The following is a 24,990-nucleotide window of genomic DNA, read 5'->3' as shown; positions in this document are numbered from 1 at the left end:
AATGATCATTTACTGTCTCTCACCCATTTTGTGAGTCACGAATTGAGAGCAGTTTGCCTGGATGGTTCTGGTTCAGGTCTCTGATGGGGTTGCTGTGAGGTGCTGTGATCCTCCCAACACCAACTGGGGCTGGCAAGTAAGTGCTGTTTGTGGGTGAGAGGCCTCTCCACAGGGTTGTTTGTTCTCACAGCATGGAGTCTGGGGATTCCCCCAGAACTAACCCTTCTACATGTTGAAAGAAACTAGTCCTTTCAAATATTGTGCAAAGAGATGACACTGGACCGGAAGACAGGAACAGAACACAGGGAGAGATTTTCAGAATCTCAGTATGAAGAAAATCTTGGGCGAGAGTGGAACTCTGAAAAGCAAGAGGGATGACTCAGGATAGTGTTTCTCATCACTAGAGATACATACATAGATGGTGGAGGACTGAGAATGTTGGAGAGGGAGGCAGGTTGCCTGGATTTGAATACGAGCTCTGCCCCTTCCTAGCTATGTGACCCTTAGGCAAGTCACTTACCCCTCTGTGCCTTAGTTTTCTCATCCACAAAATGGTATTTATCTCATAGGGTTGTTATGAGGATTAAATATATTTAATACTTGCAAAGCACTAGAACACTGCCTGGCATGTGGTGAGCACCATGTGAGTATCATCTTTGATGATGGCAGTCATGAGGATGCATGATGGTTGGGTCCTGTGCCTTTTGAAGAGGTTTTCAAATCCAAGTGCCTGTAAATCCATCACTTGTGGGAAAGGACAGGACACACTTTAAAATGATCTATGTCAATTTGTGTTGTGGTATATTTATTAGGTCCAAAGTTTCAGATGTTGGGTTGCCCTGAATAATCTGTCAAATGTAGTATGCTTTAAAAGAACTAATGGCTTAACGTGAAGAAATCTGTAAGGGGTGGCTCACGGGGACACCCTGACTGTGACGATACCAGGTGGTGAGCGGTATCACACAGATTTCCCTGGACCTCCTTCTGCAGTAGATGATGAAGAATACGGAGAGCCGGAGGAATTGGGGAGGCAAGGGAAAATGCTCTGGGTTTTGAACTGGACTCTGAACTCTCATTGTTTTTGTCTGAAGAGGGCTGATTGCTTCAAGGTTCCTTCTAGTAAGTTCATGGTCTTTGCAACTATAGCTGCCAAGTCCATCTTACCTGCTGAGTCTCCATGAGTTGATTCCCAATTCTGGTTGCCTGTTCTGCCGGCGAAGAAAATGGCTGCAAGCCGTGGGAGCTTTCCACCCCTCTTCTCTGAATGGCCCGGGCTCTTTTTCTCTGTGCTGTCTACCTTCCCTCTTGTGATCGGTATTCTGGGAGCTGTGGTAATGGCAGGGGGTTTGAAACACGTTCGACCCAGAAAATCCACTTCCTGTTTGCTACATAGTGATTTTTCCTGTGTAACACAGGAACATTTGCTCATTGCTGTGACTTCATGGCCAAAATCATGTGGGTTATCACATCCAGGGGTCGTCTAATTTGTAAGGACACACTTTATTTGGTTAGCAAGTTCATCTGTACAGTGGGAATAATCATGAGGATTAAAAGAGTATTTATAAAGCACTCGGAAACTATGCCAGGCACATAGCAAGTGCTTTATAAATACTAACTCACTTAGTTTTCATAATAACTCTGCACACAATTACTATTATTGTTTCCATTTTGATGATGTGGAAACTAATACACAGGGAGTTTAGTAACATTTCCAAGATCATGCAGCTACCTACTGGTAGTTTTAAACCCAGGGCATCTGGCCTAGAGTTTGTTCTCTTAGCCAATAAACCTTACTCTCTCGAGTGCCTGTGGCCCATTGTCTTGTGGTGTTTGTGGATTGATTGGCCCACTATACTGAGATAGAAAGGTGGTTTAACAGGATGAAAGATTTATTATTAATATTTTGAGAATGCAACTGTGCTGGCATACGATGAAGAAGGATTTTTTTTTCTTTTTGCTAGCCATTAAACAATGTCCTTATTATAATGCATCTTTCTATAAGCTGGCTGCCTAATGGGAAGTCAGACATACTCTTTTTGGATAGGGAAAAGATGTCTTTATGTGGATTAGTGTCAAATATTTTGGTGGAATAAAATAAGTACAACATATAGTAGCTTTATTTGATAATTATAATGTATAGAATGGAAAAGTGGATCCTTTATTTTTTTATATTATGCTCTACTTACCTCCTCTATAATAATTTCACTAACTATAGAATATCCTTCATTTGTACTTTGGAAAGAATAAAGTATTTGTTTGCACTATGCTCAGCTTTACCATGGTACAAAAAACAATCCTCAGGGTTATCCCAATTATAGGTACATATTGGTAAGTGAAACTATTTTAATACTGATAACTTACAGTTTATTATATAAATAATTACAAGTTCATATTGTAAATGGGGGGCATACTTGAGTTGTTATAGTTCACTTAAGCAAATTTTTTCTTTTTCTTTTTTTTAAGCAAATTTTTACTTTTCTTTTGGTGAATTCATGACTTTTATAAATATGATTGACTAATCAAGATATTCAGACTGATTAAAAGGGATAGAATCTTCTTTACCTTTATGTTCCTAACACCTGACAAGCAGTGTGTATGATTGGCAAATATTGAAGAATGAATGATGACTTATTCTCAGTTTGGGGTTTCACACTCTACCAGAGAGTTCTAGCTGGATCTGGAAACTCTCTATTCTGGTGGCACATTTGAATCACCCAAGAAGCTTCAAAAACTCCTAATGCCCAGGCCTGACTGTGTTCAAAGTGCTTCTCATGTTGAGCTGCCACTATAATCAAGGGAGACTGAAAATACATAAATAACTGTAAGATATGGCAGGTGGTGTTACAAGCTATGAAGAAAAATAAAGCAGCATAAGGTAGAGAGAATAAATGTTTAAGTCAAAGATGTTTAAATCTTGGGAAACTACATTTGGCTTGGCTATCATGTTAATTATTGGTTTAGGAAAAAACTCATTCCCTTTAATTGGCCTGCATCTACCCCTTACCCCCATTTTGTTACTTTCTTTATTATTATCCTCATGGGTTCTGTGCTTCTATTTCTATAGCTTCCAGCCATTAACTTCGATAGTGCCCAAAATAGCATGACGAAGACTGAGCACATCATCAAGGTGGGTGGACACAGAGCCCGAAGTCAGTGGCATGAGTCCACAGAAGCTGTTGAACTTGAAAATTTTAGGTAAGAATCCAGTATCTCCCTTGCCTTCAGCAACCTATTCTAATTAGCCCAAAACTTTGTCACAGGAGCTAAAATTTAAAGCTGTTTCAAAATTTACCATGGGGATTCTTAGCTTAATCATTTTCATCCATGCTTAAATCATTCCCAGAAGTAGTGTGTAAGTAACAGCTTAATGGCCGCAGCTGGAGCCGACCTGGGTGTTTCAGGACACCTTGCTGAGATACCTTTGGCACTTGTTCCATGAGAAAGTGGTTCCGGGTTGTTGACCTGGCCTGGCTGATTCCAGGCTTTGTCTTCAGCTTTTCGTCTGTCCATACCTTGCCAGCAGTGAGGAGGCATAAAAGAAGCCGTTGCTGTGAACAGATGTGATGGCTAAGGACTGTGGTTGTCAAAGCAACTGAGGTTTGCAGTTGAGGGGATTGCACCTCACCTTTAACATGAAAACCGTCAATCCATGTTCCTCTCCTGTCGCCATTTAGATCTCCTAGAAGTTGCACATTTTGTGGGCCACTCCCCTTCAAGGAGCTGGTTCTCTCAGGTTTACAATGTGCTGGAGTCATTTGGCACTAAATGCCATGTAAATAATGAATGGCATGAATTATCAAGATGAATATTCTAGAATGATCCTTTATTTGGCCTAGATTTTGTCTCCCTGTCATATTATGACAATGAATTTAATAGTCTACAAAATCACATGACATTACACGGTTTCTATTTAGCGAGGAACACTAACTTCTTTGAAAATTCTTACATATTCAGTCTCTAGTATCCACGTACTAAGAATGCACTACAGACCTCACCTGGCTAGGGTAGAGGCACACTGTCCAATGACATCTGAAAGACTGAAAAGGCAGAACAGTACAAATGATGATATAAGGCCATAGAACTTGCCTTTGAGGTGATATGTTCTTGTAATTCCAGCTTATTTGGCCTGGATCTTAAACCCGGTCTATTTTAATATGCACAAAAATAGTATATCATATATTTTATAGCGATGTCACCATTTTGTGCATTATCTCTTATCCTCTCCCAGTTTTAAAGTGGAATGTTTGTGGTATTTTTATAACCTCTTTAATTGGCTATAATATCAGAAGAAAGAAGCTGAAGATGGGATACCTCCAGACTTTGTTAAACACACACAGACACACACACATACACAGCAAACAATCAGCAACCGCAGAAACTTTCATGGTTGAAGGGGTTTAGGCTGTGTTTGATAAATACGTGTTACCTACAAGGAAATATATATGGTAAGCACTGGTGTTACTAGCTATAGGAGCCAGTGGGGTTGTGGGTGGAAAAACGAAGGGAAGAATTGTTTACTGCCTCATGCACAGTGTCTAGATGATATGTCCTCATCATTCTTTCTCTTTGTATCCCCTTTTCCCCCCTCTGAACAAGTTTAGCTATGAAGTGTTTATGAGGAATAATTTAGTTAAATAGTGAAATGAAGTATATATGCTTGATTATAATCTTTATTATTATTTATAATCGACTTTCTAGTTCCTTTTTTAACAGTTGATATGTGCGTTTAGCAGTATGTTAAGTCCTGAGAATCCTCCCAGTATCTGCATGAATACAGATGGTCTGTGCCTGCATCGAGAAATTTGAGGCAGCCTAAAAAATGCTTTTCTGTTTGTTCCATATCAGTATAAACTACAAGAATGAGAGAAACTTCAGCAAACATCCCCAGCATAAACTATTTCAGGAGATCTTTACAGCCTTGGTGAAAAATAGACTCATCTGCAGGTAAGATTCTCCCAGAAAAGACCAACAATTTACCCAAGAATGGCATATCTTATATATCTTATTTCTAGCATATGGTTTGAAGAGTTTATGAGATTGAACACATCATACTTAAAAGATAAAATAGAGCAAATATCATTTAGAAGGAGGCAAATGAATAGGCATTGCAGGTGATCTCATTAAAATTACTCTGGTTAAGTACTGCATTTAGCCAAATTTTATGACAGATAAGGTAAAATGGTATAACCCACGTTATACTGTTTTTCTTATTATTCTTACTTTGAATTTGGATACTCAGGAGGAGTTTATTGCCAGGATCCTTATGAAACAGACGTTGGGTAACCCCATGGCCGACATCCTCCTGGTACATTTTTGTGGTTGATACGAGGACTGATTAAATGGGCTATCCCAGCCTTGACCCTGGGGAAAGGATGAATGTGTAACCTCCAGTCATGATCCAATGACGATGTTTCTTCTCAAGACCGAGTCAAATGTTCTCTCCATTGCTCTTCCTTGTCTTAACACAGGTGCAGTGTTGGGACTGTAGAGAAGGATCAGCAAGACCTCTAGATTCTGTCTCACAAACATCAGGGATTTTCAGTGAGCCATTGACTAGTGTTAGATTGCAGTTAGGACTGAATTTTCTATCCATTTGGGCTGCTTGAAGTGAGAGCCGGTTATACTGCTGCTAGATATGAAGGTGGCTCCTAGCATTATGTCATGGTGGCATCTTGCCTTCTACTCTTCCCTGGAGACCCAGGCTCTCTCCCCCAAGCGTCATCTGAAAAGTTGCCTGTAAAGAACCTTGAATCTTGGGGCACCTGGGTGGCTCAGCCGTTAAGCATCTGCCTTCGGCTCAGGTCATGATCCCAGGGTCCTGGGATAGAGCCCCACATTGGGCTCCCTGCTCAGCGGGAAGCCTGCTTCTCCCTCTCCTACTCCCCCTGCTTGTGTTCCTGCTCTCGCTGTCTCTTTCTCTGTCAAAATAAATAAATAAAATCTTAAAAAAAAAAAAAAAAGAACCTTGAATCTTCCCCATTGCTTTGGAACTTGAGACTGAGATATCTGAATTCTTCCCCAGTGAGATGGAAAAAATTACTCCTATTTGGAAAATAGGAGAAATATTAATAATTTAATGCCTTGACCAAGTGACTCGGTCCAGTGCAATAGCTGACTTTAAGTAGAACAGTATCTTGGTGGGTCCTCCATGATGAATCAGCTAGTAAATAAGCCTAAGTGGTAGTCTTATGATTTGATCTTTTGAAGGGAGTTATTTAGCATTGTGTATTTAAGTACTGGACAATGGCTGCCAAATACATTGGTTTAGTTTAAAGCAGTCCAGGATTGGGACTGCATCTGTTACACCTTTGTACTTGATTTAGGCAGAAGATCATTAGACTGGCTTAGATAATACAAAAAGCCTAAAATCTTTATCAGGGTTATAGAATTGGGTACCTGCTCAGTTCTTGACAATATACTCAAAGATTGTTGAAAGATTAATGAACACTACTACAAAGGACATGAAGTTGTCCTGGACTGTTTTCTTCTTGAGCTTGAAGAGTAGAACAATGGTTAGTAGCAGAATAATTGTGCCTGAAATGGTATTAGGAAATGATGTTCTTTAATTTGTTTTGAGGATGACTATCATGGACTCTTCAAGGGATGTCCAATAGACCATTTATCAGGTCAGTACTCTGAGGAAGGCAGAATATTTCCTATATTAAAGATGTGAGAGATATCACTGTATCCCCAGTCTGAGGGCACTAGATGCAGAAATTGTTAGGGAAACTAGTCAGGCAACTGGTTGGCATCCAACAGTTGAAAAGATCTTCACAATTCTGAAGTTAAGAGATCTCTTGTCAGGACCTTTTCAGATTCTTAGTGATTAATGAAGTGTCTTAGATTGGATGGAATTACTGGCTTGCAACATGAGTAGTCCCTGGAAATCTTCAAACTAGGAAGAGATGATTATAGATCTCTTTGCTTTCATAGTACGAGAAGGAATTTAGGAATGTTGAACATCAAGGGCATCCTTTTATGTCATCCTTTGGCTACTGACAGATTGTTACGTTCAGTTCTATTCTAAAAGCAGGGTTGGGTCAAAGATGGCTTAAGTGTAAAGGTCTTCCATTGTTTCTCACCCCATATGACCTTGCTAAGATAGCCAGAATTACCTTTTCTCCTTTTCCCTCTAAATTTAGACTTATAGAAGAATTACATCTCGGGGCCTTTTCTGGTATAGCTTCCTATCCTTTTCTTTGCAAACATCAGATTTAATGTTGGCCAGAAAGCTTGGATTCAATTCAATAAATAAATTTTTGAATATCTACAGTGTGCAGGGAAGAGAAGGAATAAACAGTGGGGAAGGAAGAGAGGGTGAAAATACAAAGATGAATAGGACACATGATTCCTTTCTTCTAGGGACTCAGCATCTACTCTCTCTGGTCAGCAAAACAGTTACCCACTATCCCAATACAAGGGAAACTATGGTAGATATAAACTATTTATATTATGACAACTAAACACTGGGGGAGGTTGAAGGACTGTGGACTTTGGTCTTTGGTCCAGTTCAGGCTGTTGACAAGACTGGGCATATTCAGGATGCTATGCCATTCAGGTTTACCCTGAGGATATGGCTGATTGGGAATTTTGTCTCATGTGTAGAGTGTGAGCCCTTCCAAGTCCTCAGTCAGTTTATGCCCAAGTGATGCTGTTCTTGTTCTTGATCTATTTCATTCTCCCCAACTGCAATCTTCCCCTAAGCCACACTTCTGGATACCTCCTTTCTGAGTGCTTTTCCTAAGACTGACCTGTGATTACTCCCTTGTTCTCAGAAATGAAATCGCCAGATGGCATCTGAAATGAGACAGGACTTGTTAATCCAGGGTCAGATAAGGTAACGCTGTAAGCTGCAAACACCTCATGGTCAATCTCAAAGGGCAAGTGAAAGTGTCATGTCTGAAGCTGAGGTTACTCCTGGTTACACATGGTCATGAATCTTGATGTGTGGCAGAGTATGGAAGCAAATTTTGATCTTCCAGCTTTCCTTTTTGCCATAACGTCATTTGTCTGTGGGAGAGTCTACTGTTAGAAAATAAATCTACCCCCCTTCCCTTTCATCTGCCTGTCCAGGGAAGTACACAGGGTGCTTGGTATCCAAGACTAGGTTGTTATGAGGTTGTATAGGGAAGTAAAACTTGTCACAAAATTGACCTATCCTCTAATTAACTGCTTATAAAATTGACCTCTACTCAGATATCTCTTCTGTGTATCTGTTCCTCTGAGCTCCCTCTTTGTTGGTCCATTCCTTTCTGATTGCCAGACAATGTGTAGATCCTATAACACAGTGCAAATATAACATAATCTCCTTGTGAAATGAACTTGCAAATCTGGCTAAAGATATAGAATTTCCTGAATAGACTAACAGTGATGGTGCTGAACTGTTGGAATCCAACAAATGAGGCACTGGCAGAATGAGACCACTGACAATTGAAGAAGAGGGTATTAACAAAGGAGGATGACAAAGTGGGACTTCAAAAAAGCACATTTGGACCAACAAAGGTTAGGAGAGGCCTTTAGGACAAATTGGTGACTCTAATATATTTGCAAAAATGAACCTCTTTTTGCTGCAAAAGTCAAAAATTAATTCAAGGATATTGGCTCATGTTACATGATGGGTCAGAAAAAGTGTGCCCCGAAATGTCAGCAGAATCCATTCCTGCTTTATTCTAGTTATTAGAGCAGAGTTGCAATTATAACTTAAAATTTGTTAAATGTAAGATAAAATAGGTCTTAGTTTCATAGTTTATATTTTAAGATCATGTTTTCATTAAATCTTTCCCCCTGCTATTTAATATGAAATTTGGTGTTATTTAAAGTGAGTTCACTTAACTGGTCTCTTCCTGGTACAATTATCCCACAATTGCCAGGATATCCTCTCTTCCCTTGCCTGTAACTTTTGTAGAGATAAGTATATACAAGGTTTTCAAATTTCAGTTAAAAGGGAACCACCTGATCCATTTAGCATGACCTCTTTGGTCTAAAAATGCAATCACTTTTCTAATAAGAACAAGTGGCAAGAGGAAAGGACTAGAAGTTAGGATAGAGCAGCGATCTCTTCAGTATCTTGATTTAGTTCTTGAAATATACCAAGTTGTTGGAGAGACGCTTTTGCTGTGATTTTCTTTCATCAGGTAGCAGACAGGCCAATAGGGGCCTTTGAAGATTTCCCCCTCACCTAGGAGAAGGGAAGCCTGGTCACTTTGGTAAAGTCTGGCCATCTTCTAATGACTGGGGTAAAATTCCAGTTCCCTAGTTGTTCACAAAGCCCTTTGAGATCTTGTTCCTTCTTGGCCTCATCTCTTGCTCTAGCCTGGTACATCCATTGGCTCACCAAGATCAGAGCAAGCCCCTCATTATTCCTTGGAGAGTTATTTTCTCTCATCTCTGAGCCTCTGCCCATGCTAATCCTCACCTTAAGCCTGCTGCCCCCACCTCTTTGCCTTCCTAGCTGTTCTGGCCCCTCAACTGTCCTCCCCTCTTATGGCCCTGGGCCCCTGTTCCTCTCCCCCATGCACTGGGCTCCCAGAGAAGAGGGCTTGGGTGTTTTATCTCCAACTCAAGCCATTGACACTGGTTTTATTGGAGAACATGGAGGCTGAGAGTCTTCCTGTAGTGGAATTTCTCTGCATTAAATTATTTTGAGCACCATAAAAAATGTGAGAATACAGAAAATGATAAAAAATGAAAAATTACCCTTTATACCACTCTTAGAAATAGTTACATTAATTCTTGCTGTATTTCCTTCTAATCTTTTTTAAATTCTATGCTTTTTTCTTCACTTACATGAGAAATTATTACACACATACAAAACTGTATTATGCTGTTTATCCAAAGTAAAGTTTTTAAAAGAGCTGTCTCATTGGCTGAGACTCCTTTAGGATCTTGTCTTTTTGTCTGTCTTTTGCTCTAAGTTTCAGAATCTTAAATGTAGAAAGGAAGAAAATAACCTTCAAGAACCTAGGATCTCATGTAATCCTCAAACAAAAACAAGCATTCTTTTTTTTTTTTTTTTTTTTTTTTTTATATATTTATATATATATATATTTTTTTTTTTTTTTAATTTTTTTATTCTTATGTTAATCCCCTTACATTACAACATTAGTTTTAGATGAAGTGTTCCATGATTCATTGTTTGTGCATAACACCCAGTGCTCCATGCAGAATGTGCCCTCCTCAATACCCACCACCAGGCTAACCCATCCTCCCACCCCCCTCCCCTCTAGAACCCTGTTTGTTTTTCAGAGTCCATCGTCTCTCATGGTTCGTCTACCCCTCCGATTTCCCCCGCTTCATTCTTCCCCTCCCGCTACCTTCTTCTTCTTCTTCTTTTTTTTTTTTCTTAACATATATTGCATTATTTGTTTCAGAGGTACAGATCTGAGATTCAACAGTCTTGCACAATTCACAGCACTTACCAGAGCACATACACTCCCCAGTGTCTATCACCCAGTCCCCCCATCCCTCCCACCCCACCCCCCACTCCAACAACACTCAGTTTGTTTCCTGCGATTAAGAATTCCTCATATCAGTGAGATCATATGATACATGTCTTTCTCTGTTTGACTTATTTCACTCAACATAATACCCTCCAGTTCCATCCACGTCGTTGCAAATGGCAAGATCTCATTCCTTTTGATGGCTGCATAATATTCCATTGAATATATATACCACATCTTCTTTATCCATTCATCTGTCGATGGACATCTTGGCTCTTTCCACAGTTTGGCTATTGTGGACATTGCTGCTATAAACATCGGGGTGCACGTAGCCCTTCGGATCCCTACTTTTGTATCTTTGGGGTAAATACCCAGTAGTGCAATTGCTGGATCATATGGTAGCTCTATTTTCAACCAAAAACAAGCATTCTGCTTCTTCCCATCACCTAACTTGGAGCAAATATTTAGCTCTTACACTTTTATTTCTCCTGAAATGTTATTCTCCTCAAATATATATACACCCCCACACACATACAAAAGATGTCATCCAATTATAGAGGGAATGGAAGAAAAAATCCAGTCCAACCTCATTTGATAGATGCAGTTGCTGAGAGGTTAAGGCCAAGCCTAGGGTCCTCAGGCAAGACTTAACTGGTACCCTTTTCTCCTATGCCTTGCTGGTTCCTGGGTTCTTTATTAATCAAAGAATATTTAAAATTTACTTTCAGTTTTGCACCAGAGAAGTATCACTTCAGTAATCATGTTCTTGCTTTTCTTCTATCTACTACTGCTTCTTGCAAAAATCGTCTAACAGGCATGAAACTAAAATGTCCCTACCTTCCCAGGAAAGCTTTGCTTGTTTTTGGGCCACATGTAACCACCATGTAACCAACCAATTTGAACGTGGCCAAATCAATAAATGACAGCTTCCCGTCAGTTCATGAGCTTCTGAGAGCCAGGCAATGAGTTCCAGATGCATTCTAGGAAGCACATTTCCATGGCTAAACCCCCAAACGCTTGCACTTATGTAAGTCCATCCATCCCTTTATCAACTTTGCTCTGGCAGACTGTACCTTATAAGCTGTATGTAACTGTTGTTGATTCATCTTTTGTTTTACATATGGCTTAGTGGACTTTTTCTTCTTTGGAGATCTTGAGGTTGACATACCAAAAACAGGACTTTTGACTTTTCTCGCTTAACTTGCCCTCCCTGAGCTTTACTTTTCTCCATCTATCAACCTGGTCCAAGCTGCCATCATGTCTTGCTTGGACAATTGCAGTAGGCTAACTGGGCTCCCTGCTTTGATTTTTGGCTCCCTATACTGTTCTCAACACTATTTCTGAAAGGATCCTTTCAAAATCTCTGTTAGATCGTGTTAGTTATTTGCTTAGAGCCTTCTAGTGGCTTTCCAGAATAAAAAGTCCAAAGTCCCTATGCTTATTCTACAAAGCCCTGCAGATCTGGCTCTTACCATCTCTCTGACTTCAACTCCTATTACTTTGTCTTTGCTCACTTTGCTCTAGCCCCATGGGCTTCCTTGCCAGTCCTTGCACAGCCACACCCCTGCTCAGGGACTATATACTTAACTCTTTCGCTCTTCTGATCTAGACTCATTCCTCAAGTCACTTGGATGCTAATTTTATCAGAGAACCCTTCTCTGACTGCCCTAAAATAGTATTCCCTGGACTCCTTAAACTTCAACCTTTGTTGTCCTGCATTGTATATCACCTCATATAAATTTTTATTAGTTTGTGTTTATTATTGATCTTCTCCCTTGAGAAGGTAAGCTCCATGAACACAAGTACATGGTTTTGTCCTTTGTTGTACCCCTGGGCATGTAACAGTGCCTGGCTACCAGTAGGTGACGAGTAAATATTTGAAAGCATTCTACCTCTGAAACTTTCATCAACTATGTAGAAGAAACACATGGAGACAGTCCTTTCTGCTCAATATCCCCCTGACTGTAGGGACTAGCAAAGACCCATTGGATGGACTTCTGGTTCGGAGCTTATTTGGGGCTACAGGAAGAATAAAGACCCATTAAGAATAGTGGAACAAGGGCGCCTGGGTGGCTCAGTTGGTTAAGCAACTGCCTTCGGCTCAGGTCATGATCCTGGAGTCACGGGATCGAGTCCCACATCGGGCTCCCTGCTCAGCATGGAGTCTGCTTCTCCCTCTGACCCTCCTCCCTCTCATGCTCTCTGTCTCTCATTCTCTCTCTCGCAAATAAATAAAATCTTAAAAAAAAAAATTAAAAAAAAAATCTTTAACAAAATAATTAAAAAAAAAAAAGAATAGTGGAACAAGTCAGTAAAGATTCCTTGAATATTCATCTGTAATTAATTTCTTCACACATATTCTTTTTTCTTCTAAGTTTTACCACATTTATTTTGATGTGAATTTTACTTTCCTAGTATCCCCCCCCCAAAAAACCCCACAGGGCTCTGTTTTATGAATTTGGGATAATATTTATTTTGAAACAGGCTTGAATTTCTCTACTCTTAAATTTTGAGTCAAAGGTGGAAGTTTTGTTGTTGTTGTTTTGTATGTTAATGAAAAGGGGAATTTAAATTACACATCACCATGAAGATGCTGCTTATTCTGAGCAAGAACCAGAGCAAAGCATGGTACAAATAAGGTCAGGGGTGAACCTCTGGCTTGTGTGTCAGCCCCTGGATTCAGCTAACCTCAGACCATTTGGCTGTCTTGTTGATCTTGGTACTTGCAGCTTTGTGATCCAACACCACAGCCTCATGACTGAATTTTACATAGAGCTCTCACATCGTATATTGGTCTCTTTCACCATACAAGAAGGTGAAACCGACTGCCCTCCTTTCAACGGCTGTGTGGCCAGTGCCATTTTTCCTTCCCTTTTTGTATCGATAGCAGAAAGTGGCGTGTGATGCTGAAAACAATGTGGCAGGTGGTCATGGACAAAGGCTGTGGGAGCTGATCACGCTGCCATGTATTAATAGTCCTGTGAAAGAAGTGGCAAAAGTTCAGTCACAAGAGGGGATAAATATTTGCCCGCTCATGAATCCGCTGCTGTGTGGCGGCTATATTGGGACATATCCTCCAGGGAAACACTATCTTTGCAGACAGACAGCTTCTTCAGAGCTGCCTCAGAGGACCCCCGGCTGCTGTGCTCAACATTCCTGCTCCCAGAGTAGACGCGGTTTGGAGAGTCACTGTCTCCCTAGTCACCCCCGCCTGGGGGACCTGGAGTGGGGATGGGAGGGACAACTGGAGCACTGGCCCAGGAGTCAGTCCCCAGGTCTGCTCTCATGTGCAGCCTTGGGCCAGCCACTTTGAATTGAAGCAACCCATTGGGACTGCCTCAGTGGAACGAGGGTACCCGCCTTTACGATCGGTCACTATTATTCTCTGTAATTCTCTGGTTGCACTAAATTGTGTGCTTCCTGGTACCCCAACTCTTGGCAAACAGAGATCTATATCGTCTTACAGAACACTCCATTCCTCTTGAATACCAGAGCTCCATCCCATGTGCTGCGTCCTTGTGGGGGGTTCAGGGCTGGGAGCCAAGGAAGGAACAACTGCTCCTTCAGAGGTCAGTGCTCAGAGAGGAGAAGCCAGAGGACTCAGACACCAGGAATTCTATTTACATTTACAACAGCAGAGGCCAGAATCACGTAGAAATATTAATAGCTTTGGGCTTCAGTCCCAAAATTGCAAAACAAAAAATGCCATTTGCTTGGAATAGAACTTTTAACTCTGAGACTTTTCTGGAACTCATTTATTTATACTCCTTTAATAATAATAACTTCAAGAAGCCTATTCTGGAATTTTTTTTCTTTTCTTTTTTAGAGGGGGGAGGAAATAGAAGAAAACTTTTCATATTTATTTTAATATGAAAAACATTGCAAAGGTCATGAACTTTCCTCATGAAGAGTGTATATAGTTAACAGGAAAAATACCAGTGCACACATATTTGTAGCATGAATCACCTCTTAATATGTCCCGTAGCTTTTCCTCTTAAATGATGAAAAGCAATCAGCATTAAACCTCATTAGGTTTTTAGCAGCTGTTGCAACTTGATCATTATTTCTGTTAGATCTTTGGGATGTCGTATCTTTGCCCTACAGTCCAGGCTATCTTTAGCTAACCCCAGCACCTGAAAGGGAAACCAGTCATGTGCCATCTCCCTATTTATAAAGGTTAAAGGTATTCTCTCTGTAACAGGAACCTCAGAATAACCACATCCTTACAAATGTTCCCACAGGTGATTGTTTTAAATTCAAAGTGTATTTCGAATTTGCATTATTTTTCCCCATGCAAGGAAGTCTGGATGAACTATAGCCAGTGTGGCGTTGGCTAATTCTGCCTGGCTGGCAGCCCTTGGATGGGTTGAGTCCTGCCTTTATTCTCAGAAGAAACTGAGCTTTGCCTCCATAGCAAAGGTGTCACTGTCATGGTGACTGGGCTGGAGGAGGGCCATGGTTTGATGGTAGCTATGGTGGGCAGCTCCTGCCAGGAGCCCTGGTGATGGCAGGAAGAACAATTCTCAGCCAGTGATGCACTGGGGACATCTTGCTCAGCTTCTCTCTGCAGAGCAAGGCCTCTGACAGGGCCTCTAATCTATCAGGAGCACTCAAGCATCCCTGGGAATATAAGACTATGGGAAAAGCATATTTACCAACCTCCTTCCCATGAGCTAAGTCTTAGTGGATAGGATTTGGGATGGAGTAGAATCAGGTGGGGGTGGGGTGACACCTCCAGGGGCAGTGACCGTAGATGTTCATTCTGCTTTTGAGGAGGGTGGGTCTTGTGCACTCAATTTTGAGATGTGCTGGTTTGGGGGCAGAGCTGAATTTCTCAGGACCATGGAGGAGACGAAGCTGAATTCTACCACCAAAGGCTAAGGATTAATAGGAGGCAGGCCAGGCAAGGGTTGGCTTGGGACCTCAGCTTAAGCAAAGATTCCACTTGATGGAAGGGCAGATCTTTAAAGTCTCCTAACCTTGCTGGATGCATAACTACCTTAGCTGTGGAGATGGGAGAGGGTGGGAGAAATTACGTGGATTCTAGTCTGGAATAGCTTTTGTTATCTTCCTCAGTTTTCCTTGGCTAACTATGGAGTAACAGACACTTTTTGTTTTAGGGTTTTGTTAACATCTCCACCAAGCGCCACTGTTGGACTAGCTTAGAGGGCAGTGGGAGACAAGTGTTGCTTCAGATGGTGCTCATGCTTGCCTTCCCCCTTCTTGGTACTCCCCACTCTCAATGGTCTCCCCCAAGAGCATGTCCTTAATCATTCACCTGCACACCAACCTTCATCTCAGGCTCCGCTTCCAGGGAGACTGATATAAGAAAATACTTTATCACAGTGTTTTCCAAACTGCCCACTAAAGTGCTCTGGAGGCTACAGAGAACCCACAGGGGTGTCATGGGGTCTTTTAAATTTGCAGAGAGGGCGCCTGGGTGGCTCAGTTGGTTGAGCGACTGCCTTTGGCTCAGGTCATGATCCTGGAGTCCCGGGATCGAGTCCCACATCGGGCTCCCTGCTCAGCAGGGAGTCTGCTTTTCCCTCTGATCCTCCCCCCTCTCATGTGCTCTCTCTCTCTCTCTCATTCTCTCTCTCAAATAAATAAATAAATAAAAATCTTTAAAAAAAATAAATAAGTTTGCAGGGAAAACAGAGCTATGCAGTATCTGTCAGACCCAGATACTTTATGGTTTCCATATGAAGGTTGTGCTGCCTTCCTTTAGATGATGCCATAGCTTTCTGAAACTGGGTTTTCCGTGGTTGTCATGATAAAGCAAGTATGATGTGAAAATCAGCTGGAAGAGGAGATGAAGATGGTAGTCTGCAATCTGGTTACAAGGCTTGAGAATTTGTTTAGAGCCTACAGGTGCACACACCCCAATCATAAGTAAATGTGATCAAGAATAAAATAAAAGCATTTTTCTTATAATATATGTGTATTATTTTTTTCAAATGGATACGAAGTTATCAGGGCATAAATTCTTATTAAGTCAAACCTAATTATTGGAACATTTAGCTATGTCTTTTGGTCTGGTGCTGCCCTCAGCCAATAAGGGCACTGAGAGCCAAATAATTTTGGGGCCTCTGCTTCATGATGATAATGACAGTTTTTATGTGTTTTGCACTACAGTAGATTAAATGTTCAGGTACCAACTAACAGTCCTTATTGCAGATTAAGTTTGAAATGAACTAATGCTATTCCTTTGTATGTTCCTTATTCTCCTTCATCGTCTTGTGTTGTTCTGTCACAGTGGCCTTTTAAACATGGACAAACATGCTTTCTCTTTCTTTTCTTCTTTCAGAGAGTGGGTTCATCGAGCCCCATCTATTCACTTTCTGAGAGTGTTAATCTGTCTGAGACTACTAATGAGGGATCCATGTTATCAGGTTGGTTGGAAAAAATAAAAATAATTCTTACTTGTTATGAAGATGAGATAAAAAAAACCTGGGCCATGTTAACCTCATTTTCTCTCTCACAATTCAATAGCTTTCAAATTTAGGAGGTATCTCACTTGCTATTTAAAAAGATATGAGAGACATGATTTAATAGAGACAAAAAATATGTTTCTGCTATATGAACTGTGGGATTAAGTGGATGGAACTTTTGGTGTATGTCTTAAACCATAGGCAATTCAGAGGGGTATACACTTGGCTAGTAGCCCTTTGACTGTGGGCCTCAGGGCACACTCCAAATGGCTTTCTGTCCTGGTTGCTCAAAGTTTTCTGGGAAGATAGCATCCTTTTTCCCCCATGACCAGCCTTACAGAACTGTATGTTCCATGTATTTCTGAGCTGCCATTTGCAGTTCTGTGTGGGACATATCTAATAAGGGTGGACCATGTGTTCCATTTTGCCTGGATCAGTCCCAGAATGTGCTCATTGTTCCCACTTAATTATTAATAACACCCTCTTTGACTCTCACGAAGGTGGATTGTTAGCAGGAGATCTAGTTTTTTGACTTATAGAAGTTAGTAAAATAGATGTTCTCTAAGATGTTCTGTTTGTTCAGAGAATTGATGACAGTTGTCTCATGCTCTGCTGATCTCCAGCTAAAGTATTGCCATTTATTTATTTATTTATTTATTTATTTATTTATTTATTTATTTATTTATTTATTTGATGTAGTGTTCCGTGATTCATTGTTTGCTTATAACACCCAGTGCTCCATGCAATAAAGTATTGCCTTTCTTAGTCTAGTTCTTGACGGATTGGGACAGGGTTGATTGCCCTGCTCTCTCCAGGAAAGAATTCACTGACCTCTTTGTTTATGGGATTTTGTGACTAAACATATATTAAATGAAGTCTTTCCCTGATTTCTAGGCTTTCCATAGAAGGGGATTCTCTCTGAATCTCTGCCCCCTGGCTCTCTTTCTACAAAGAAGAGCATGTGCTCAGGCAATTGTTTAACTTCTTGAGTTGCCAAGAATTGTTGGCTGAAGTCGCAAAGCTTTGCTGTGATTTACTATAATTTATGCCGGTGAATCTCAGCAAGTCTTCACCCTTGCTAGGCATACCTCTCTTGTTGAGTCAGTGCTACAGGACCCACAGTGGCTGGTCCAAACCAGGTCCACTTCTCATACCCCAACACCCTCCTACCCCTGTCATTCTCACCAAATCACAGCATAGTCTGTTTTATGGAGAAAACCAAAGCCATCCCAGTGGGAGCTCTCTTATTATCTCTTCTTTGTTGCTTGAAATATTGGGATTATCTCGAAACTTTATGTTCTTCTTGTTTCAGAAGATATATCCCTCCTGTTTGCCAAGGCTTACCCCTCTACCTATTCTCTTTCTTACTATGTCAGTGGCTTCATTTCTATTTTCCATTATCATAAAAATGTCCTTTCCTTGAATCAGACATCCCTTCAGATCTTCACCTTACCTTCATTACTCCATTTCTTGAAAGGTCAGGCTGTGTCTCTTGAACCTACTTCCTTTCTGTCAGGACTGATGGGCTGCATAACTTGCACACTGAATTTTGTGTACAAGGTTCTGCCTGGAAGCCATACTTCAGTCAGCATTCCTTGATCCAGAGGTTGCAGACTGGTGGCTTGTAGATTGGCTCTTGCCTGCCAGAGACTTCAGTATATGCTTAATGGAGATTCCAGCAAGAAAAAAACTGGAAGGAATGAAAGAGAAGCCATTTTAAAGGTATACATGCATAGAGTTTGTCATAATTAAAGAAAGACATATGTTCTGAGATTTCACGTATAGTAAGAGGCCCACGCAGCATAAAGATAAATGCCCACCTGCACGCGTTCCTGTGAAGCCGGAGCACATTGCTTATTGACGATACAGTGAAGATCTTGAAAGCTGCTGCCTACAATTATATTAGAAACCACAATAAAAAGATAGTCAGGCTGAGTGACCTTTTCCCAGCACCTGCATTCCTCAACTCCTGTAAGAGCACACAGACTTTCCCACATTTCCTGTTTGCCTTCACCCATCCCATGGGGCTCTAGCTCTTCCTCAGCACTTTGCACCTTTCTGTATTATTTACTTGCTCTTTTTCTTAATCCTGCCTTCCTAAATGTTGACCTTCCCAAAGTTCTTTTCTTTAATCATCTTCTCCCCTATCTTCCACCCTCTTGGCTTTAACTCTTGTGGTTGGCATTGTTTTTTGCTCACAAGTACTTATCTCCGGTCTCAAACTTGTGTCTTTATGTAAGTCCCAAATGTCCAGGGGTATTTTGGATGGCCATGGTTCTCAAAGTGTGACCTGGGGACTGCTTATGGGTCTCTGAAACCCTTTCAGGGGTTCCACCAGGCCTAAAATATCTTAAAAATAATGCCAAGATGTTGTTTGCCTTTTCACACTCACTGTCTTACATGTGTGCAATGGAATTCTCCAGAGGCGACAGGATGTGTGACAAGGTCACCGCTCTGAGGGCTGAGGGAACAGGTGCTTGTGTACTGTGCTTTAAAAATTTCTCACATTTAAGTTCTAATATGGTACATAGATATAACCCACATAAACAAAACTCTCTGAGGTTCTCAGTAATTTTTAAGAGTGTAAAGGAGTACAGAGACCGAAGAGTTTGAGAAGCACTGTGGGAGTGCATTCCACTCAATAACTTTAAAATGGAACTCTTTGCTCTTTCCTCTCACTTTGAACCTTCAGAACCAACTCCTAATCCTTTTAGTGGCACCTCCTTTCCTCCAGACTCCAAGGTAAGGATCTTTGAACCATCTCTTATATTTCCCTTTGACTCCCTACAAATAGAGCATAAGCAAGTTTATCGAAGAGTATTGCTCTTCCATCTGGAACGATAAGATGCCAGCGCATACAGGGGCCTGAAAATCATGACCCAGGAATGAGCAGCGTGGAACCACTCTTGAGTTTTGAACAGCAGAGTAGAGTGATCCCATCTGTGATTCACTATGAAGGGCTCACTGCAGTGTGTCTGGCCTTGATTTGGCTGCTGACTTGGTCTAGGATGAGAGCCTCTAAGGGCACTGACATTTCCAGCTGTGGCAAAAACAGTGATGCACTAACAACACGCATCTGGGTGCTGCATTGTGCTCCGTTTTTTGAGAACATACTCGTTATCTGTACTACAGTATTGTACCTTTTTTTTTTTTTTTTTGGTAAAGGAAAACCTCAGGGACTAGTCAGAGCAAGGACATTTGTTACATATCGTACATTGAACTAAAGGGCAGATTGACTTGGGGACTTTCTCCAAGTCACTGGGCTCAGAGGTACTGAACCCAGTCTTGTGACCCTCGGGCTTGTGACCAGGGAGAAAATGCTGAGATCCAACAGGGCACCCAGGAAGTGTTGCTGTAATTCAAGCGTGCAGTCATATTTGCTTTTCAGATTAGGACCCAGAACTGTTAAGCCCGGGTATGTGCATACCTTGTGGTCTTGGTTTTCTCCAGTTGACACTCTCAGATGAAAGCAGTCACACTGGTATGACGAAAGGAAACATAAGGAAGACCAGGAGTCTGTGAGCAATCAATCTCCTGGCCTCGCTCCAGTCTACCCAGAAGCATGGGGGAGGGGGGAGTGTTTATTTCGTAAATGAAGGGTAAATTCCTGAGTATGTAACAACGACATTCTCAGAGAGTGACAAGGCCTCTGTCCCCTTCCTATACTTCATAACAGTGCCTCTCAAACTCCTGTGTTCCACAGGACTTAATATGCATTCTGTGAAAAGAAGTTGCTTCAATTAATGATGTTTGGGAGAAGCTGCACCTCAGTCCTTGCGTTGGAGGCTTAGAATGCCCTGCAGCATGTTAAAGGCTCTGAGGGGTCCTATGATAAAGCATTTGTCAAACTATGTTCAACATAGCATTTCCCAAGCTAATTTGAATTTTGTCATGAAATTATTATTATTATTTTTAAAACAGAATGTCTAATACCACCCACTGCACAGTAAAAGGGCTATTCCCAGAACAGAGTTTGGGAAATGAAAGTTAGTCCCAAATTGTTAATAGCAATTATTGGATAGATATGTTACTTGTCAAGGTAAAAATTTAAAAATGACCATGCCAATCATTTATTTATTTATTTTTAAAAGATTTTATTTGTTTATTTGAGAGAGAGAGAGCACGAATGGGGGAAAGGGCAGAGGGACATCAGATTCCCTGCTGAGTGGGGAGCCTGACACTGGGCTGGACCCTGAGATCATGACCTGAGCCAAAGTCACGTTTAACCAACTGAGCCACCCAGGCACCCTGTGACCAATCATTTAAACATTTTTCTCTCCCTTGGTGTCTTCTCACTCCCAAGCTTCAAATTTAAATCTCCTTTAAGAGACTCTCAGATTTCAATGTTTTGCCCTTACCTCGTCTTTCATGGCCTCTTCTACTTTTCTCAAGTGAATATCCCATCAGTAGCTTAGTATGTCCCAAGTGGAGTCTTCTCTAACCTAGACTCCTCCTCTCTCCTTCCCTGGGTCTGTTATAATATCTTGCTACCCCTCAGTCCCCAGGCTCAAATATTGTTTCTTTTCTTCCAGCATGCCTTCATGTTTGGTTGATCACACTACTTCCTAGACTTATCTCCACCTCTCCATTCTTCTGCCCAGTGCCACTGCCAACCAACTGGGCTTCTGGGTGGCTCTCTTTCCCTCTCTAGTTCATTGAAAAACCAGAGGGGGGTCCTCACAGCTGATTCTAATCATCCCTTATTCACACAGTGTTTTCATCCCATCTCATGGTCCATGTGATGAAGGTCAGATTCAGGCTCACAGATAAGTCTTCCCACAGTTTGGTCCTACCACGCTTTTCTGACATTATTCCCAGGAATGCCCTTCATAGAGTTATGGAAGTGCTTCTTGGAGTTATGGAACACGTTGATGTTCTTTCTGCACAACTTCTGTGCACTTTTGGACCTTTTGTTCTCTTTGCTTGGAATCTCCCTGATTTTTCTTCTCAGCCGATCTATCCATCCTTCTAAACCTTTTCCAAGGCCACCACCCTTATGACATTTTCCATAGTCCTCTCAGCAGGATATCATGTGTCCCTCCTGGGACATCATAGCAGTTCATGTATAACTTTCTTATCACACTTACCAAATTCTGTCTTAAATGCCAGTTGTTTGTATATCTACCATATGCTTGCCTAAAGCTCAGTGAGGTCGGCCTCAGTCATCTGCATATTTGTGTCCTCTTCAGAGCCTGACACAGGGCTTTTATATAATAAGAATGAAAAAAAATTGTTGAATAAACATTAGTAGCGTTAAAATGTTATTTTTATATGTGTAAAATATTCTGCCATAAGCAGGAATAATGTATACAGTATTCTTCTGTTCTTTAATTATAGCTCTTCTAGAGTGAATAGCAATGGTGAAAATTCAAATTAGTGGGTAGTCACAGATCTATTTTTAATTGAGTTGTAAATGTCGCTTCATACTTAATTTAAACATGGGTATGTTTAGTGTTTCCAAATTCCCTGCATATACAATAAGGAAACCTTGACCAGGAGGCCTTAAGAATCTTGAGCCTTTTTTCAGCCTGCCCACTCAGTTGGCTTCAAGGTGGAACTAGATTGTTCTCCCTCACACTCAAGTACTCATCGCCATGCATTTCTCAGAATTGGAATGATGGCTAATATTTATTTTTCAAAGGACTTCCTTGTGTGTATGTTAAGGAGAGTACAGCTTTAATTAAACAGGTTAGGGTCACTTGAAACACGTCTGCCTGAAGATAAATGTCAATGTGGATAATCTGAGAGCACTTGCTATTAATAGAGTTCCAAGTTGGTCCCTCTCATGACTGTAGCCTCCCACCCCATCTTCCCTAATTACTACTCATAGAGTAGTTTCAGAAGTTTCATGAAACGCCTTCTTATTGGGAATTGGATTTAAAAATCTGTATCAGGAGACATTTTGTGATGATTATTCTTACCTTCGTTTAAAGTATGGGTTTTAATAAGACCATTAGCCTCTTCATTTTAAGGAAGAGCCCTATAGTCTAGAGCAATTCTAGTGAACTTTTACTGTCTGTGAATTACCTGGGAATCTTGTGGAAATTCAGAATGTGATTCAGCAGGTTTGGGGTGAGGAGGAGATTCTGCATTTCTAACCAGCTTCTCCGTGAGGCTGATGCTGCTGTCCATGGACCACACTAGGCAGGGGCCTACAGGAAGGTTGTGGGAGTTGGTGATGCTGGATTCCATTCCTCTCCAGGCTGGTCACTTAGGCAAAGTGGCTTACCTTTCTGGGCCTTAGTTGTCCTAATCTGCAATGTGAGGGAACAATACCTTAATAGCTCTTTCCATCTCTAACATTTTATGATGACATGAGGGGAAGTAGAAAGAATGAGGAGTCAGGCTGCAGGTCTGAGCATATTTTCATTCTTTTAATTTCAACCCAACTTTTGTATTTATTAACAGTTTATCTTAAATGTGGTATAAATAAAAACATTAAAGAGCTGCATATTTATGTTAGAATGTGAACCTTTAAAAAATAATTATCAATCTCATGATTTAGTAAAGAACTTCCATGTAAAATATATTTCTCCCTCCACCCTCATCTTTTGTGTTGTTCTGTTGTTTTTGTTTTATTAGGAAATACTCCATAGCTTGGGTGGAATTGAAAACCTAGCTCAGGTAAGATTCCTTAATGGTGGCTGGTCTTGCCTTTCCATTTGGTGCCATGGCTCTGGGCAAGGATTACATAGGTGTGTGACCGCAGGTGGCTTTCTTACTTTAGGCTGCCTGCCAAGGGGAGGGGCAGGCAGGGTGGATAAGTGTGTGTGAGGCAGGATACTCACAGAGCAGGAAGGGACCCATGACATTTTGTTCCAGCTAATTTTACCCAGCCTGCTGAAACAAGAAAGTTCTATAAAAGGTCACATGTCTTCAGTTAGTCATGAAAAGAAGTAGGTGTTGGCTGGCAGGCCCAGCTCCTCAGCATTGCACATACCAAATGATGGAAGAAAATATTGGTTATAAAGATGTTCATAATTGTTTCACACAAAAAGAATTATGCTCACTAAAATATTTCCAAATACATGACAATGGGAGGAATGATCTTAACTTCATTTATTTTTCTGCTTTTGTAACTACTGAGGGAAGGTAAGCAGGTTGAGCCAGTCAAATGTTTGGGTTTATTAGTATGATAAGGCAAAATTTCTAGGCATGGCATTGGGTTGGATCAGCCCACTGTCCTACCACATAGAGAAAGAATGATTTTCATAATGGACTTTTGGCCCTGCAAACTCATTCTGTATTATTAATGGAAGAGTAAGTTTAATGGCACGTTAATGCTAAATCTATTATATTTTATTATATTTTCATTCTTGGGAAATTGCTGCAACATGACTGGTTTTTGTTTTTAAGATTTTTTTTTTTTTAATTGGCTGGAGGTTTACCTCATTTAATGAAATGACTGTCTTTCATAAAATTGTATTATAAAGGATCCTCTTACCCACCTTAACTTCCCTGGTCTTCTTAGAATTTTTGTGTGTTTCTCTGAGCCTATTTCTTATTATAATCAGTTATCTGCAGTGAGTGATTATCAGACTACCCCCCCCCCCTTTTTATTCTGATTACAGCTATTGGTGTGTATGCTGGTTAGATATAATTTTTTTTGTATTTGGAACCAAATTACACCACAAACTTACTTAGTGACAAGTCATTTTTTGAGAGTTTATACAGTCTTTCCATGGTCCCGCCCTCAACTTCAGGTCATGCAAGAGAAGGCAAAGAATCTAGAAACTCAAGCTACCTTTTGCACTTGAGTGAACCTGGCCCAGAGGCCCTGAGTATTATTTGGTATATCTGTTGTGCCATCTACAGCTCATTTTCAGAAGTACACATCTTGTCCCTTATCTGCTTGTGTGCTTTTACTAATCTTTCCTTCTGACTCTTGTTGGTTTGGTCCCTCCTGCAGTACATGGAGATTGTGGCCAATGAGTACCTAGGCTATGGAGAGGAGCCGCACAGTGTGGACAAGCTGGTCAACATGACGTGTAAGTGTCGTTGTGAGGACATGGCAACTTTTCCCACTTGCCAAGTGAGCAGGATGGCGTTTTCAACAGGAAAAAGGATCCTTTGAATATTTATGAGTATACCCATCCACAGTTCTAGTATTGGGAGTCCAT

The 24,990-nt window shown here is 41.0% G+C and overlaps 1 protein-coding gene across 1 annotated transcript in view; it reads left to right on the top strand.

Annotated features, from left to right (window-relative positions):
• Nucleotides 1-24,990, top strand: part of NEK10 (NIMA related kinase 10) — a 233,142-nt gene that overhangs the window by 20,715 nt on the left and 187,437 nt on the right. The window contains exons 4-8 of the mRNA XM_045903905.2: nt 3,065-3,195; nt 4,846-4,944; nt 16,747-16,831; nt 23,453-23,494; nt 24,780-24,858. Coding sequence (XP_045759861.2) covers nt 3,065-3,195; nt 4,846-4,944; nt 16,747-16,831; nt 23,453-23,494; nt 24,780-24,858 — 436 coding nt within the window. The remainder of the gene's footprint in view (nt 1-3,064; nt 3,196-4,845; nt 4,945-16,746; nt 16,832-23,452; nt 23,495-24,779; nt 24,859-24,990) is intronic.

The sequence above is a fragment of the Mirounga angustirostris genome, unplaced genomic scaffold (genome assembly GCF_029215605.1).
Source record: "Mirounga angustirostris isolate CCGP_5_RB_7025 unplaced genomic scaffold, mMirAng1.0.hap1 SCAF_1, whole genome shotgun sequence".
Lineage (NCBI taxonomy): Eukaryota > Metazoa > Chordata > Mammalia > Carnivora > Phocidae > Mirounga > Mirounga angustirostris.
Note: the sequence above shows the minus strand (reverse complement) of the source record. Positions and strands in the feature narration are given on the sequence as shown.